Source organism: Diachasma alloeum, unplaced genomic scaffold (genome assembly GCF_001412515.2).
Source record: "Diachasma alloeum isolate Michigan unplaced genomic scaffold, Dall2.0 Dall_scaffold_00210, whole genome shotgun sequence".
NCBI lineage: Eukaryota > Metazoa > Arthropoda > Insecta > Hymenoptera > Braconidae > Diachasma > Diachasma alloeum.
This window is the reverse complement of record NW_021680375.1, coordinates 1897293-1916675: the sequence shown is the minus strand read 5'-3', so window position 1 is coordinate 1916675 and position 19383 is coordinate 1897293. Positions and strand designations below refer to the sequence as shown.

General features: G+C 34.1%; 1 protein-coding gene across 2 annotated transcripts in view; it reads left to right on the top strand.

The window, feature by feature from the left end:
- LOC107036658 (cerebellar degeneration-related protein 2) overlaps positions 1–19383 on the top strand; it is a 110922-nt gene that overhangs the window by 78606 nt on the left and 12933 nt on the right. For both annotated transcript variants that reach the window (XM_015254764.1, XM_015254765.1), the window contains exons 2-6: positions 11630–11742; positions 12181–12329; positions 12472–12652; positions 15078–15367; positions 17880–18033. In XM_015254764.1, the coding sequence (XP_015110250.1) occupies positions 11630–11742; positions 12181–12329; positions 12472–12652; positions 15078–15367; positions 17880–18033 (887 nt within the window). The remainder of the gene's footprint in view (positions 1–11629; positions 11743–12180; positions 12330–12471; positions 12653–15077; positions 15368–17879; positions 18034–19383) is intronic.

Here is a 19383-nt window from a genome sequence, read left to right as displayed (position 1 = left end):
CCCCCCCAATTAACGGAACACTTGAATATTTTGCCAGATTTCTGGAATATTTACCTATCTATCGAATCGATTTTTTTTAATCAAGTCGATATTTCCATCCATGATGTGAGAATATATTTGGTAGTCTATCAGCTGTTTCCCTCTCAATAATGGAAATAAACCTTGCCAGCAGTAATTTTCAGCCATTTTGCGACAGGTGAGTAGTTAGATGTGACAGTGTGACCGCTAATGTGCCGAACGAAGTTACTTGGTTTAATAATCATCAAATATCGTAAGTCCAGACTAATATTGATTTTGAAAGCTTCATTTTTTCATATTATTGCATTCATTTTATCCGAAAGTTCTTATCTCTACAAATATATGGGTGTTCCGCCATTTGGGTTGGGTTTTCATGGCATTTCCAATCGACGGAACACTGATGTTTTCGTTTGACACGTGCCGGAGTGGTTCAGTCAAAAGTGTATAAATAATTGATAAGTTGAACATATAATGACATTTATGTTTCTATTCCTTGTTAAATTGTTCTGACAAATTCATATAGGGGAGGGTGGGGCAAAACGGCCCCCCTTCAATTGTCAATAACTTGTGAATGACATTGTGAAAATTCCCAGTATCAACTTCATTTTGAAGATAATTTTTCATTCTTCAAAACGAGCTCTAACTCATCCCAATCGGATTATTGAATCGGAAAATATTGACGATTGAAGGGGGGCCGTTTTGCCCCATCCTCCCCTACGAAGAAAGTCGAGTTATGTGTTCATGTGATCGACATTACTCATTTTTACGTTTGTTCACTAGTAAGAGTTTCTTTGCATACTAAAATTTGCCTCACAATTCCAATTTTCAATTATAATCTGAACTTGTTGACATTTTTCTACAAAAATATCCTTATTACTTGGGGTTCTCAACCTTTCACCGTCTCACAAAGTTCTAATCTTCCGTAATTGGGCGCACGATGTTCCATATTCGGCAAAAGTGTTCCGTAATAGGCCTTTTGGACTTGAATATAATTTATTATTTTTCCCGATAATTTCTCAATTCAACATAATGTATTCTTCCTTTTTTTTAACTTACTGAGTTTGGAAGCGATCAGCATTTTTTAAAATATTTTTTCAAACAGTTTATTTTTAAACCATTGTGTGAACCTCCAAGAGCCTTGAGTCCTTCTATAATTGCAATGTTCACCCTATTCAATCACCAAAAAAATGATAAAATTCCTGAAATGATGAGGAAATAATTTGACAGGAAAATAAGTTCGAATGGCAAAATTGAAAATTTAATTCGTGTTATTACCTTAAAATTCCCTTCACCCATCGCTTCTTCGTTATAATAAACAAGTTTCCCTGTCAATCTATTCACTGGCACGTGTCGAATCAACTCGAATAATCTCCAGTTGGGGTCACAATGCAATGAAGTCTCGAATGTCTTCTCTCTTCGTGCACTTTTCTGACACAGGCTCTTGGGTGAAAGTGCAACAAGATATACAAGTGAATCTTCCTGGCACGCCAGAGGTCAAAATAACGCGGAGGATAAATTTAAGGGTTTTCTTCTTTACTTTTCAATTCAGTAAATCCAATTGCGGAAGTGGAGAGTGTCGAATTTAATCGAAAATTTTACTCATTAACCATGAATGATTAAAATGACTGAATGAAAGGGAGCGCCAAAATATTTTCACCAGTCCCCAACAAATGATTTGCATTCCTTTCAAAATTTGCAAAACATTTTCTTTTGTGGACTTCTCGAATTTTTTTATTCGCGAAAAATATTGTGAAACTATTTATAAAACACATTGAAAGCATAAAAAATCGGAGAAAAAATATATGTCAGTGTGTATAGCGTGTGCGTAATGTTATCGTGCACATTACGAAAGTATAATGAATCCCCCAGTGAGTAATTCGACGGAAGTTTTCATTTCAACTTAATTTTTATTCCCTCGACACAGAAAAAAGGAAAAATCTCAGACTCTGAGATTCTGACGTTCGTAAGATGATTCCACTGATTTATATAATTTTATAATTCTTCATGCGTGAATTTTCTTCATCGACATGGAGAAGAAGCTCAACTAATTCAGTTGCGCCATTCTTTTAACCTTGATTTCATTACAAAATAATGGGCCCCAAAACATTTCCATTTACAAAAATTAGAAAATAGAATTCAATAATTGAGGACGGCATTTCAATTTTCGTGTTCGACAATAACAATGAATCTTTCATAATCATAATTCATCGAAAAAACTGGAATAATTGACTTTCAATTGGAGGGAAATTGATAAATAATTTTCTGTCGATGGAGATCGGGCCAATGTCGATGAAATCTGAATGAAAATAAATAAAAAATCACTCCATTTTTCATTATAATGCGTTCATAATTTACAAAAATTATAAAATAGAATTCAATTATAAAATAAAATTAATTGAGAACGATTTTTCTCGTTAAACAATAACAATGAATCTTTCATGATCATCATTCACTGAAAGAATTGAAATAATTGGGTCTCCACTGGAAGGAAATTGATAAATAATTTTCTATCGATAGAGATACAGACAATGCCGATGAATTTTGACCGAAAATGAATAAAAAAATTTTATTCACAATCCATTCATAATTCATGATAATCAATCAATAACCAATAATAATCCATAATTTCTCAATTGATAATTTCCAAAAATGATAAAATAGCATTAATTCAGACGAATTTGCAAGAAACAATTGAGGACAGCACTTCAATTTTCTCGTTCAACAATAACAATTAATCTTTCATGATCCTAATTCACTGAAAAAAACTGAAATAGTCGAGTCTCAATCGGAGAAAATTGATAAATAATTTTCTGTCGATGGGGATCGAGCCAATGCCGATGAATTATGAACGAAAATGAATAAAAAATCACTCCATTTCTCTTAAATCTTTTCATCGTGCCTCCAGCCATCCTCAACCACTCTCCTCAGAATCCACCTGGAGGGGGAAAATTGTAGTGGATAATACTGGGAAAGGCCCCGTAAAGACGTCTAGGGCCTTTGGGGACCGTTTAATACCCAGTGTAGTGGGGGTAAGGAAACGTAGTAAGCCACCGGTGTATCCACTGTACCGCATACGTACCTCAGCCACCGTCGGTGCAATTTACAGTTCACAGAACACCGGTGGACGTTAGTGAAACCGGTTGCCATTCGAGTATCTCTCAAATTCACCCACAAAAAGTCAAACAAAATCGCCAACAAATTCAGTGAAAAAATAGTGGAATATTCGGCTGTGTTGATAAAACATTTAACACTGATATTGTGAAGGGAAAATTTTTTTTGCAAATATTTTCTCGAGTGGAGACTGTTTAATGAAAATCATGAATGGTCCGGGTGTTGACGTTGTTTGGGACCCATCAACTCAGATGAGTTCATTGGACTGTTGGGATTATTCGATCGAGTTGGCATGTCTCCAGGGCCCAGAAGGTATTTAGTCAAATCACCAGAGCGAGAGAACTAAGTGAACTGAAAAAAAATACAATTAGGGAATTTATTTCTTGTATTTTTTAATCGTTTACATTGTTGTGATGAATTGAAATTTGTCCTGCATTTAGGAGAGAGGCACATTCTAATCATCAACAGTAACAGAGCTAATGGAGTAGTAAATGATTTAATGAATAGGATTGAAACGTTCAATTTCTTTTTGTTTGTTTTTCTTCAGCATTAAGGATATTTAGAAAAAAAAATTAAATGAATTTTTTGTAGACAAATTTTTTATTTCATAACTTTGATTGATGATTATCGCCTTTCAAAAGAGAGATCGATGATTTTGGAAGAAAAATTTTGATGAGAAAATTTGTTTAATGGAAACAATGAAAGGATGGAGAATGATAGAAGAAGAGAGAGAATAGACTAATTTCAGAAAGAAAAAGTGAACAAATGCCGATGGAATTCTTAACAATATATTCCGATGCGTTAGAGTTGTCTGCCCTTGGAGATCTGGGAAAATTAAAGGATCGTAAAACGTAAACATTTCTTCACAATTTTCCTCCTGTTTTTTTTCGAATTCTTTTGAATTGTTCTGGTGCATTAGAGGTCCTTGCCCTTGAATGGAAGGAGATGAACATTCTTTTCCCGTGACTCTCTACTTCTTCTGCTTCACAACTGAAGGGAGAAAGGTGAAATCCCTCGGTGTGCACCTGCGTTTTTACTTCTCACTACGCATTTGGCGAAATTTAGTATTCCAACAGGTATAACGGTGAATTTTATTGCTGTTATAATGGGAGAATAATTGATTATGGGATGAGTGAAACAATTGCTTCTGGGTTGCGAGAGTCGATGACAAATTTATGAGCTATTGAGTTATGATTGATGGGGGGAATATCAGGAATTTTTAATCCTAGTTTTCTTGAGGACGATTGGGAAGCGTGACCGGGATAAATTACCCCTTTTTGTGAATTATTCGGAATCAAGGGAAAAACTTTCTTCTTGACGGAACAATAACGGGATAATATCGGATATTTTTATTATTGTTTCCAGTTTAGTGAAACGATGGAATTTCATAGTCAATTTTTTTTTCTCATTTGAATTCGTGGAAAGTAATGGAAAATTTATTTTGCTACTCATTCTGGTTCAATTTTTGATGGGGAATATTGAGTCTTCGCGGGTATACTACACTGAGAGGAAAACGAACAAGTTCTCAAACAAGTCTTGGCTGGGATAACAAAATCGCTAGTTGAAAATTACCAAATAAATAATTGTTTGGTTCGAATTTGAATGTCTCAAACATGAATAATTACTCTGTTTTCAACAATAGTGTTATATTTTTTTTGTGGCAAAAATGTGGTAGTAATTCTCATGAGAATGACACTGGATTCGATTGAGCGGAAAAATGGTTACGAAATTTCAAGTTTTAGCTAGAATTCAAGGAAATTCATGAGTTTTCAGTGGCAGTGAGACAGAAATTTCACAAGTTGACTGAATGACATGAATTTTCACTTTTTCCCTGAATTTTCCAGATTTTTAGAGAATAATTGAACTGAAAAGTCAAGTATTTTATTAATTTTCAGATCATTTACAGAAAATCAATGAAATATTTGATTTTTCAATGACGAGATTTCCTGAAATTTCAGTGGAACTTAAAAATGTCCGGGATTTGACACGGAAATTTTTAATAGTGAACAACGAAATATTTGGCTCAAGAGGCGGATCATTCATACAAGACGGCGCCTTTTTAGGATAAAAATATCTTTTATAAAAGGAAGTTTATCAAGAAATATTTTATCCCTGAGTTACAAGACTGCTGTCATATCATTATTATTATTTCATTTAAGAATTAATTGTTTGTCTGTGATTATTGAATAGCCAAAACGACAAACTACTATACCTCCTTTCATATAAAACGAGCATTTGCCGGGAGCAAAATACGCATGGGAGTACCGAATAACAAAGGAGTTCTAGAAATGACATTTCTTGCTTACACAGAGAATTAAATTTTTTTGAAAAGACTAAATCTATTTTTGTAATAAAATTTTTCAATCTCGGCGCACGCTTCGCATGTTTGGCACAAAAAAATCCTTTTTTGATCATTTTTAACAAACGATTTTTGGCACACGTAAGATTTATTAGAGAACTCTGCTGTTTTTCTCTCGGTGTGGGGTTACTCTCGCTCCACAGAATTTTCTTCTTGGTTTTTAGTTATTTTCTTCAGAGGTTTCTAAGTAATATTCGTCCAGCAAAATTTTTCCGCATGACAAAAATATATATCCGCAGATTTATCTCAAATATGCAAGAATATCCGAGCAGGGATAGCCATATCCATAATTATAATTACTGTTAAATTATTAAGTAGTCAATTAGTTAATATCATTGTTGAATTTTAATTATTGAAGTAATCATCAATTTAAATACTCAAATTTTGGATTATTCATTAATTAGTAATTGAGTTAGGAAAATTGCCAATTATTTGGGTAATCCGAAATCCCTTATAATAAATTTGGTATTATCTACGTCACAGAAAATTTACAGTTTCATATTTTAGAATATTTAATTCACCATCAATTGGAAATTTAGATTTTCAATTATTTTACTATTTTTGAATTTCGATTAGTATATTTAAAGCTTGATCAATGTAAGTCGGAAATTCTTTTAGGCCCGGTTGCACCAGCTCCGGGTGACGAAAACGTCAGATAAGAAAAAAAGTAAATTTGGATGTTCGCTGGATTGTTTTACTCGGGAAAGTATATCAAATTTATCTCAGGAACAAAAAATAAAATTTAATCCCAAAGTTAAATCAGTGTTAATTCAAATGGGGCTACAGGGTAAATAAAAGATTATTCTTCGGGTCAAATATTGAAAAATTATGACCCCGAGGATAAATTTTACCCTGGGGTTTATTTGGTTTATTTGGGCTTGGTGCAAACGGGCCTTAACCCTAGATTGGTTACCATATGAAGGAAGTTTTCTTGAATTGCCATTGATTAACTGATCGGAACAATTTTAAAAAATTTGACTTTTCCAATCAAAGTGTCTCAAAAATTTTAATAGTTATAGAACAACATAATTCTCAAAATTCCTAAAAAAAAACAAATTATTTCTAACAGAGGAATTATTGTTTCCCATGTTAAATCAAAGTGTCTGTTACGCGACGTTGCCGGAAATTCGCTAAACGCGCCCGGGCAGTGTACAGTGAATTTGGCAACGTTCAGGCATAAATAATACGGCGGCACTTCCCCGCGGACGTGGCCAAGTCGCTGGTGTCGCGTAGGGTGACCAAACTAGGGTTAATATTGGAGAATCGGAAGATTGATGGCCATCCTTATATCCGAGATATATGCTAATTCAAAGTGTGCGAATATATCCGCACTTATATCTCGCATATATCTTGGATATTGCTTTTTCGCAAAAAATATATCCGAGATATATCTCATATATGTTATATATAATTTAAATATAATCGCGGGGGTTATATTTGTTTCATACGGACTCACCCTCATGGAAAGAAAATATATCCGGACATATATCTCAGTATATTGCACTTATATTTCGGCCAAAAATGTCATATGCCAGATATATCCTAGCTATAAATATGCACATATATCTCGATGTGAAATATTTAACATATATCTGCAATATATGTCAGATATATTTTCGGCCAAAAATGTGATATGCCAAATATATGCTAGATATAAGTGCTGCATATATCTCATTCCCATAAGGGCAGTTCTGCGTTAGGTCCAAATCTGGCCAAGGATTTTCATGTCAATTGTTGGTGCTTGTGCACTCACGTTACTTCATTCCATTGAGAAATCACCATCATTAATTTCTCAATCTGGAGTACGGAGTCTGTGCGTAAAAGCACCACTGGAATCTTAAAAATAAATTGAACAGAAAATACGAAACTCCTTAGAAACGGAGTTTTTTTTTCAGATTTTTGACAGATTTCGCCAAGAGTTTACATAAATTTTCTGTTGAATTGAACCGCACCGATTCCAATTCTGCGGGTATAAATCTGTTCAGGAGAGCATATCATAGAGATGTAACACTTTGATGTTGTGTTTCCAACGGAAGATGAATTTAACGAGTGGTAAGAAGGGGGGGGGGTGATCAATTACCCTAGTATATCCGTAGGCATTTAGCGCAGGAGGGGAGGGGGGGTGATCGACTACTCCCAGCGTATCCGTAGAAGGGAGCACCCGGGAGGTGTATCCGCAGGGGGTGATGTCTCTCTATATCTGTATATATAAATAAAAAAATAAGGTGAAAAATTCAGAGAACGCTTAAATTCAGGGGACGCTCAAATTCAGGGGACGCTGGGTGCCTATACGGGGATTCCTATACGGAGAGGTGACAGTATTTATGAGGGATGTCTATATGAGGGGGTGGTCATAAAGGGGATATCTATATTTATGGAGGATTACTATATAGGGGGTGCTCATATGGAAGATGTTTATGGGTACGCTGTGGTCACACGGTTGGGGGGGGGGAGCGAGCGAAGCGAGCGGGGGGGGCAAAGCCCCCCCCGGGTTGGCGAGCGGAGCGAGCAGGGGGCGAAGCCCCCTAGTTTATAAATATTAGCATTAACGTCAATCTCGATTATTTTGATGATTTACGCCGGGAATCGGACTCATGGTAGATACTTCTTGGAAAGCAGGAAGTTTAAGCCTAGTTGGTCACCATAAGAGACCCTGTAACGTTGGTCACCGCCGCAGGGATTTAGCGAGTTTCCGGCGACATCGCACAACCGACGATTTACCCCAGTCAAATATCAGAGCTTTTAATTGAGCCTCATTTAATCCCAAGTTTCCGGATTTTCCAGTCAAACATCAGAGCTTTTAATTAAGCCTCATTTGATCCCAAGTTTCCGGACATTTTACGATGATTTCATTATTCAAACTTTGCAGGTCTGAATTTAAATCTCGATATTGGACCGTTGGAAAACATTTTAAAAATCTAAAAAAAAATTAGAAAGTTTACTTTTGGAGGAAGATTGATGAAATAATTGAATAAGCAGGGGACAGCGAGCATATGACAGTGAGCGTGTCACAGATTGATGTCTTATTTTTTTTCGCCATCAATATATTGCATAAGTGCAAGAATGGAACTTTTTCAGGAATTTGATTCAGAAATTTAACCGCGTTTGAGAGAACTTTCGATTCAAGCAATAGAAAATTGTGCGAAGAATTGCACTTATTCCTGTTTACCATTTCACTACATAAATATTACAAAAGTTTATAGGTGTACAACACTAACTAGCAAGAAAAATTTCAAATGTTTACTGCTACCTCTACGGGTTCTACAAAAATTCCAATGTTTCGAATACTTCGTATCAACGGATATGCATACTTTCTGTCCAAATTTCAAGTTGATATTTGCATTTTTTCACAAGCTAGAGTGAGATTACAAAGTTTTTTTAATAGAAAAGCCGAAAAACGTAAATATCTCGAAAACTTTGTAGGAACGGGTGTACATGTTTTGATTGATTTAGATGGAAGGCATCGAAACGAATATTTTCAAAAAAAAGAATCAAAATCGGTCCACTAGTTTTGAAGATATTTGCGGAAAACGATTTAAAAACGAATCGTTTTTTCTTAAAACCTATTAGATTGATTAGACCGAAATTTTGCGCAGAGTTAGTCCTTATTAAGACCTATAATCTGACAAAATTTCAGATTTTTCGGAATTACTTTAGCCACTTAATTACTCAATTTTCTGAAAATTGACCACCGGGAAGTTGACGTTTTACGTTTCAGACCAGTTTACATAATTTCCAATCAAAATTAGAGAATGTGAAAATTTCCCTCTTATGGTGACCAATCTAGAGTTGAGAGGTAACGTGACCCCTACACTAAGACCCCTTACACTAAAAAAAATATATTTTTGCCAAGTATCGATTGACTCCAGAACGTATTTCTCCAGTCGAGTCATTCCCAGGCCGGCCTGATTAGGTTTCAATTATGACAATCATGTTGCTCTAGAGGATGACTATGTTACACATGACCTTGGATGAACTCCTCCAATGACTATTCCTATTCCTAAATTTCTTATTTTCCGCAAGAAAGAATTTCGATCAATTTTTTGATATTGATAATTATTGAGGGAGTTCACTCAAAGTCATAACTGACATGATCATCTTCTAGAGCAATAGAATTGTCACAAATGAAACCTAATGAGGATTGCCTGGGAATGACTCGACTGGAGAAATACTTTATTAAAAAATAAATACTTCTCTTAAGTAAATGGATACTTGGCAAAAACAATTTTTTTTCTCAGTGTTTTCTTTTCGTGTGAGATTTCATGGAGCTGAAACTAGCGAAAGATTTGACAGCAGAAGATTTGTCTTAGGCGAATCTCGGGGTGTGCAAATGTTTTTAAATAATGTACAAACTCTTTCGCACTTAAAAAACATTTGTGCGTATGATTATTTGACTCTCAGTGTTTACAATCAGAAGAAAATATGAGGATAAATTTTTGTTTAGAATATAAAAAAATGACATATTTATACATCAATTTCTACCAGTTCCTGGGATATTCTCAAATTAAACAGTATTTGTTGTAATAATTCTTAAACGTTGATGGAAAAAATTATTGTTATGAAATCAATTAAGAAACTGTGATATTGAGAATTCGTCCATTACTGCCCAATGAAAACTGATTAATCATGGTCAATTTCCATTTAACTAGAGGGAGAGAAAGGTTAAGAAACAATTTTTCTGGAGCGCAACGGAAAATGATTTGCAAGAATGGAGAGCAAGTGAAGTGATTTGAACGAGGGAGAACCATTGGGAATATCATTTCGAGTGATCTATAAATCTTTTCTCTGATCTCCAAGAGTGAAAAAAATTATAAAAAAGAAGGGAATCATTATTTCAATCAAAACAAGTGGGAAATTGCTCTTGTATTGCATATAGTATAGTTATTTGTGCTAATAAATTAGCAATATGCTTCCAAATGGTTATTTTGCATAACATTTTCTTATATCAGGTATAATTAATTGTTCATTTCATTTTATTAAATTGAATAAGATTTCTTTTCAACTAATTTTTGTCTGATTTTCAACTTAATTGAATGTTATCATCATCATTATTCTTATTATCTCTTTCTTCTATACAAACGATTGCCTTTTTTACGGTTCTATCTCTCCCCTCAGCCTTGCGATAAAATGTTAATAGAAAATTTTTATTTATACATAATTGAATGAATTCAGTAGTCAAGTGGTCAAACGGTTTAAGTCAATTTCATTCTAGTGCCAGTTCTCGATGCATTTCTCGAATTCTAAAGGAGTTAGCAAAATTTTCCTAAAAATCTTTTTTGTAAAGAAAAGTGAAGACTATCGAAAAAGATCTTACAAAAATTTCGCTATCTTTCTTAAATTCTGAGTTATTCAACAAAAACTCAACTGGAAGATGAGTCGACTTAACCCGATTGACCACTTCACTACTGAATTTGAAACATCACATTTGAAGAAACCATCAGAAAGCGCACTTTCAGGGAAATTCATGAAAAATTCGAAATTTCCAACAATCATCATAAAAATCAAATCAGCCAATATAGCTGTCACAATCATTTTTTAACGTCGACTTAACGACATTAAAACAAACATTTTAAGCTATGATTGGATTCATTTGAAGCATGATATTCAGAGATATTCCCGGAATTCTGATTTTCAAAAAATACCAAATTTTTGTAAATTTTCGAATAAATCAAAATAATGATTATTGCTATCGCCTTCATCTTCGAACTCGATCAACGGGACATCCAAACAAATTTTTTAAGCGATTATTCAATCAGTTCAGAAAATTTTTTTTAGTTATTGTGGGACAACCGATTTTCGAAAAAAGTCGAAAATAAAAAAAACTAATCGACGAATTGAATTTTAATTAATGACGACCGATAGGGTTCAACAATACTTACATTTGAAGAAAAAGATTCAATTCCATCCATTCATTAGCTTATAATTGAAGAAAAACTTCGTTACATATGTACACGCATACAAAAATTGTCTTTTCATTTCAGTCTAAAAATTGTATTTTCCGACTATTTGGATCATACTGAGTCGACACAACACATCAAATCCAAAACTTAAATTTGGACGATTACAAAACTTCCATTCGGAAGCAAAAACCCAAATTTCTACTCAATTTTTCCTAATTGCAATTTTTTCTTCCTTTTTCAGACCTTCAATTGGCAGCTGAACTTGGTAAAACCCTCCTAGACCGCAACAAAGAGTTAGAGACTAATTTAAAGACCCATCAAGCAACAATTGACGAACAGGCACAAGAAATTGAGGTAAACAATCCCTAAAAATCCCCAAGCAATCATCATTTATAAATTATTATCCTTTAAATCAATTATTAATTGTTATACACATTTCATATCCATTCTTCATTGACTTAGAATCAACCAAACATTTTACTTGAAAAAACTAGTCATTAAAAAAAATTAACAGCAACATTTCCCACATTCCAATGGCTCCTGCCTTCATCAGATTTGCTGATTACTACGTGACTGCCATTTCCAATGAACTCTGAACCCCTCACATTGCAACGAGAAAAAAAAACACCGACGATACAGAGCGTGACTTTCATTCAGGAAATTAAATTAATTACCAACTTCCCATTGAGAATTCCATGTCTCTTCCTTGTTTCGCACCATTTTCTTCGCCACTTCATTTCATAATTCTATCCAATGATTAATATCTCTCGTGCCATTGTTTTATTTGTCTAGTATATGAAAAAACAGACGGCAGCCCTCCGAGAAGTCAACGACTCGAGACTCAAAGTTTATGAGCAACTGGAAGTCAGTATTCAGGACTTGGAACGTGCCAATCACAGACTCGTTGTTGAAAATACAGCTGACAAAAAATTAATCAAAAGGTGATTTAACATTTATCAGATTGGAAAAAAATTTCTTAAAAGCCATTCACTTTGAAAAAATTTAAAAAATTTGGATTATTATTTTTCGATAGCTTGTGTAGTGTCTCGATGAATTAATGAATCATTTTCTGTTAAATTTCAGCCAATGTTTGACCATCGAAAACCTCGAGGCGAAGCTTGACGAATTACAGAAAAAACTTGACGAGCTAAAGCATCAGCATGACAATCTTATGCGACAACAACAAAATTCAAATCAGCCTACTGACACACAGTCCTCGACTACCTGGAAGGGCACGATATCGCAAGATGGCGGCATACAACAGGTCATTAAACAAATCGAATTAATAATTTTTTTACATTTCTTTCTCAAAATTGACATGATGACAATGCAGTAGCAAAGCGGTAAACGGTTTAAGGTATATCCATGGAAAACAAGGTTTTCTTGTGATTATCCTCATGTTTTTCATAGATAATGTTTATAATATTCCCCAGCTATTGAAAAAAATTTCAACTAGCTATACTACGCAGTTTAGGCGATAATAAATAATCAAATGCGGACTTCTCACACGCAAGTTATAGGTGAAACGAGGGTTATGGGTAACTCCGTACTCGATTTTTCCATTTTATGAGAAAACGGTTCTTACGATGTTCTTAAAAAGCTAATCCGCTGCAGATTGATAAATTCCGAATACGGTTTTTGTGATATTCAACTCTAAAAATGTAAATTTTGAGAGATCATTTCTTATATGATTCAAACAATTAATTAATAAATAATTTCTGATTCGATTCAAACAGTTATTGCTGCCTTCATCAACAATATATGACGGTAGAAAAACTCAATAACTTCTGAGAATGCAATAAAATAAGTCATTTCAAATTTTTTCCGGAAATCCATAGGGACTAACTTTTGGGTGGTACTGTCTTGAGATATACCTTAAGGGGAGACCGCGGTGAAATTCAAATAAAATTCATAAAATTCCAATTACGTATGATCACAAGGTTCAACAACAAAAAACAACGACTGTTAGGATTTACTAAAGAGGCGAAAAAACAAAATCAAAAATTTTAAATATAATTTTCTCATCTGTTATATGTAGAGTAAAACGCATACTTGAGTTTGTTCACTGGAGTATAACGAATATTGAAAAAAAAAGTTGAAATCGGATGAAAACTGTGGTACAAACAGTATTTTTACGGTAAAAATATGAAAATGGCGTTTTTGGTAGATATACAGGGCAAAAACCATAGATTTCGCGATACTCCTTAGATTTTAACCTTAGATTGGTCACCATATGAGGGAAACCCCGCCGCGGGTCATTTTTCTTTAATTACAATTGACTGGTTAGCCGGAAAAATTAAAAAAAAATGGACTTTATCAATTGAAGTGTCTAAAATAGTTATTTTCATCACAAGGTCCACAAAATATTTTCTGACGAATGTGATTATAGGCTTCGCCTTCGGCTCGGCCTATAATCACATTCGTCAGAAAATACTTTTGGACCGTGTGATGAATGCAATTTTTCGTCAGAAGGCCCGTAAACCGCGATCAAACCGAGCGAAGCGAGGTTAGAATCGCGGTTTACCGGGTCTTCTCACGAAAAATTATATTAGCTTTTAGAACAACATATTTCCTGTGATTCCTAAAGAAAACAAATTATTTCGAACGCTGGGGCCCAAATTATACGGCGATGAATCCCCGCCGAGATGACCAGAGTTGGAGGAATATTGATGAAATAATTAAACATTGCAATTTTTGAAAATGACAAATATTATCTATAAATAATTTATAAACAATTAATTTTCCACCATAAAAATCATTTGCTCGGAATCGTAACAAATTTATTCATATTCAGAATTTTATCAGAAATTGCTTTCATGCCTAAGAAAATAAGGTTTCTGAAAGTTTAAACAATTTTAATTATTATTATTCTTAATTTTTAAACAACGTATGTTTAAAAAAATAATAATTCTGTGCAAAATGTAATTTGATTGACACTGAATATTCATGATTCTTTTCAAATTTTTCTCACGGAATTTAATTGACAAATTTAATGATTGAAAATGGTTGAATCTATAGTATGTTCTTTACCAAACTGTAAGAGATGCTTGGATATCCTTAAGTCAATTTTGCCTATTGGCTAATTTTCAATGAATATCTCGAAATCTAAGAGAGATAGCAAAATTTTTGCCAAAAACTTTTCTGTAGCTCTGAACTCATTCTACACAAAAAGTGTGTTTGGTGAGGAACTAGATTTAGGGTGGATGTGAGAGAAAATGTGGAGGGAGATGCTGGAAAGTTAATTGTTGAGACGGATTATAAAAATCGCCGTTTATTGTGGGATCGAACCGCGTCGTTAAATAAATTCTTTGTACACTCTTTGGTATTCAATTTCACTGTTGAGTGTCTTAAAATCACTGCAATTTTAATAACGTTGAATCACTGATAATAATCGAAATTTAACTCATAACTGTGGTGATGTACGGAACGAAATGCGACAATTAAAGCTACGTTTCAAACAAAGTTATTACGAAAATTTCATTATCTCCCTTAGATTCGGAGATATTCCTCGGAAACTCAGCTAAAGCTAAAGGGCTAAATCGCCTCAAACCGTTTTGTCGTTTTGCTACTGAATGTCTTTCCCAAGAACATGGAACCATCGAAAAATGTTGGATGTTTGTGAAGAAAGAGGTGTAGCAACAATAAAAAATGTTAATTAACGAGAAAAATTTTAATTGAAATTCCCCCAGAGCGCTGCCAGAAGCCCATCAAAGTCCTCTCCAGTACCGTTGACGGATGGTATCCGTGTGACAACCAACACATCAAACGCGGACGAAGAAGTTACTGAATTACTGAGACAATTGCAAGAGACACGTAATCAGAGGGCGAGGGAACAGAAGAGGGTCAATGAGTTGCGTGAACAGCTTGAGACTCTTTTGAAGGAGAACAATTCACTCGAGGATCAGCTTAATGAGTGGAGAAATAAGGCACAAGATATGAAAAATTTGCAAGAAGAAATTAACACATTGGAGGAAGTCAGGTAATTATTTTATTTCCATCCTTAATGTTTAAAATTTATAAATACTGAAATTATTCTTCATATTGTTTACCTTGCTATTCACACCCAATGAACAAGGCATACTTTTCTCGAGAAAATGATGTATTGCACACAATGTATTTCCTTCATTTTCTAAACATTTGAAGTTTTGTATTACCTTGTCACAGAAATTCTAATTCTCACATTTTAATTGCATGATGTACATACGCATGATTGAATTTTGTTATTTTTGAATTCCAGATATTCAAATAATACATCTCAAATTGCACAGTTTAAAATATTATAAACATAACTTGAATTTGAAGATTAAAATCTGAAATAAATTCGAAACGAAAGTTAACATGAATAGAAATATTCTGGTTGAGTTTGTGCTGAATCGACAGCCTGAAATTATTGACGTCTCTATATTATAAAAATCAAAATCGACTTCTGGTGATGAAAATTTGGTACTCGAAGCTAAGACTTCAAAATTAAGGGTCACAAGGGTTAAAGTAGAGGTCATGGGAGCCAAAATAATGGTCATCAGACACAGAATAAGGAGCATAAGGGTCACGGGGGTCAAAATAAGGGTCATGAGGGACAGAATAGGGATTATGAGGATTAGACTAAAGGTCACGAGGGTGATATTAAGGGTCACGACAGTCGGCTTAAGGATCATGAGGGTGAGAATAAGGGTCACAAGAGTCAGATTAAAGGTTATGAGGGTCAGAATAAAGGTCAAAATAAGGGTCCTATTAAGGGTCCAAATAAGAGTAACAAGGGTCTAAATAAGGGTCACGGGAGCCAAAATAATGATCATAAGGAACAGAATAAGGGTCACGAGGGTCAGATTAAGGGTCACAAGAGTCCGATTAAGGGTCCGGAGGGTCAGAATAAAGGTCCAAATCAGGGCCCGATTGAGGGTCCAAATAAGGGAAACAAGGGTCTAAATAAAGATCCTGGGAGCCAAAATAATGGTCATGAGGAACAGAATAAGGGTCACGAGGATGAAAATACGGGTTCTGAGGGTCAGAATAAGGGTCGCGAGGGTCAAAATAAGGGTTCTGAGGGTCAGAATAAGGGTCACGAGGGTCAGATTAAATGTCACAAGAGTCAGAATAAGGGTCATAAGGGTCATAATAAGGGTCACAAGAGTCAGAATAAGTTTCATGGGGGCCATATGGAGGTTGGCGAGCGGAGCGAGCCGGGTTCATAGGCCCCTAGTAATTAATCTAGAAGTACAAAACTAACACAGAGTTTTGTGATGAAAATAACTTCTTCTAGATTGAAATCTAAAAAAAATCTCTCAGAATCAGAAAATAGTATATTAGACCACAAGGGCATGAATTTCGTTTTTGACGAATGTGAAGTTTACAGGCGGAGCCGAAGACGAGGTCTGTACTCACATTCGTTGGAAACGAAATTTATGTCTGAGTGGTCTATATTATTTTATGTTACATCGTGCTTCTAACTGGACTTATCGTACGGTGTGACAAAATTAATAAAAATAACATTCTATGCCCACCACGAAAATTATCGTCAGTGTCAAACTTTTGTAATGAATAATTCATGTTTCTGCATGTCCGAAATGTCATTTTAGGCCGAAACACTAGTTAACTAAACTAGTTAACCGAGAGATTATTGTTTAAAATAATTGAAGAAAGAATTTGATCTATCCATTTCTTACACTCTTCAAAATTGGAATTCATGGGGAAAACTATCAATGATGAATAACTTTTTTTTACTTTTTTTGCACTCAACACCTCAACTAGATTCATACTACTTTAGTGTATAATTTGGTTGCTACATTTGAATTTAGAAGCATTCAATATGTATATTGTATAATTAAAAAGCATGGATTAAAATTTTTTCAGACAAGGTCTCAATGTAAAACATCAAATGTGCTACAATGAAGCGACTTCATTAGTCATAATAGGTCACATGCCATGAATAATTTAGAATCAGTCATCAAATTTATTCATTCACTTATTCATTCAAGTCTGCATAAAGATGCAATAGCCCAAGGGCTATTACAGGATCAAATCCATTCAAGATAACAAACAAGTTTGCGTCACTGCGTTCAGAATAATGAAACGCACACGTTGGTAAATATCATTTTTAACGAATGTGATTACAGACCTCGCCTTCAGCCCAGCCTGTCCATTCACATTTGTCAAAAATGCCGTTTCCCAACTCGTGTGTTCATAAACTATCCAAAATTTCTTAATTGCCAGTAAATATGATATACGCGGGAGATGACGGATCACGTAATTAAATATTTGGTAATGGAGCAGTGCAACAGTTAAAGCATCAATCACAGCTGTTATTTACCGTCGAATTAATGAGATATTGATTGATCTCGAAATGATTTAATGATAACGCAAAATATTTTCTTTTCGAATCACTTTTTGTTTCAAATTGCATAAAACAATTCATAAATCATTTTTAGTCGCTTGAGAATTTTCTTTCGAAATGTAGAGAGAGTTTTAATTATTGTTCAATCATTTGTGTGTAGACAGGGGAAATTATGCGGTCGTTGTCTTCGTGGTTGTGACACACGTACCCATGATGAATTATCAATAATGCTCGATCAAGAGGAGGACGATGATCTTAGCATTGCCGAGTCATCTCTTAACGACAGCCATCGTGAATCCGATGTGGTGGTGCAGGTAAGCAAATCATTACTACCTGTTTACGAAAATAAAAAATCATCAAAATGCATCAACATCGTCAACCACTTACTCAACACCCACACAAAACGGGTAATTCCTGTTTGGCCATTCAAAAAAGTGTTGAGATGCTTCCCGAGAATTAATTTATCATTTTCACATGATAGAATTGTTAACAAGTATGCGAAATTAGATATTAAAACAGTATAAACGCCAAAAATTCTTTTACAAAATCAATACTTTTTTTATATCTGTTCTTTCGAGTGAGAAGCAAATATTTCATTTTCTTTTCTTTTCCCTTGAGGAGAGACTATTATGGGTTTTAAAATTTGCGAGCTGTTGGATTGAGATTTCTCATGCATTGAAGATCGATTATATAGGCCTAAAAACGAACTATTAGTGCTAAACAAGTAGAAAATTACTCTTGTATTGCATATAGTATAGTTATTTTTGGTAATAAATTAGCAGTTTGCTTCCGAATGGCTATTTTGAATATCATTTCCTTCAATCATGTATAATTCATTGTTTATTTCGTTTTATTAAATTGAATAACATTTCTTTTCAACTAATTTTGTCAGATGTTCAACTTAGTTGAATGTTATCATCATTATTCTTATTCTTATTCTTATTCTTTTTATGGTTCTATCTCTCCCCTCAACCGTTCGATAAAATGTTAATAGAAAAGTTTTATTTACACATACTTGAATGAATTTGGAACATCACATTTGAAGAAACTATCAGAAAGCTCATTTTGAGGGAAATTCATGAAAAATTCGAAATTTTCAACAATCATAAAAATCAAATCAACCAATATAACTATCGTAATTGTCTTTTAACTGCGACTTAATGGCATTAAAACAAACATTTTAGCTATGATTGAATTCATTTGGAACATGATATTCAAAAATATCCCCGAAATTCGGATTTTTAAAAAATACAAAATACAAAATTTCTGCAAATTTTCAAATAAATCAAAATCACGATTATTGCTATCGCCTCCATCTTCGAACTCGGTGACGGATCTCCAAACAAATTTTTTTAGTCATCATTCAATCAATTCAGAACATTTTTTTAGTTATCGTGGAACAAGCGATTTTTGGGAAAATTCAAAAATTAAAAAAAATAATGAACGAATTAAATTTTCATTAATGGCGATCGATGGGGCTCAACAATACCTAAATTTAAAAAAAAAATATCCAATTTCGTTAATTCATTAGCGAACAATTGAAGAAAACTATTGTTATATACGTACACCCGTACACACACGTACGGATGAGGTCTAAAAATTGCGTTTTCGGACTTTTTGGATCACACTGGGTTGCTATAACGCAAAAAATCCAACACTTAAAT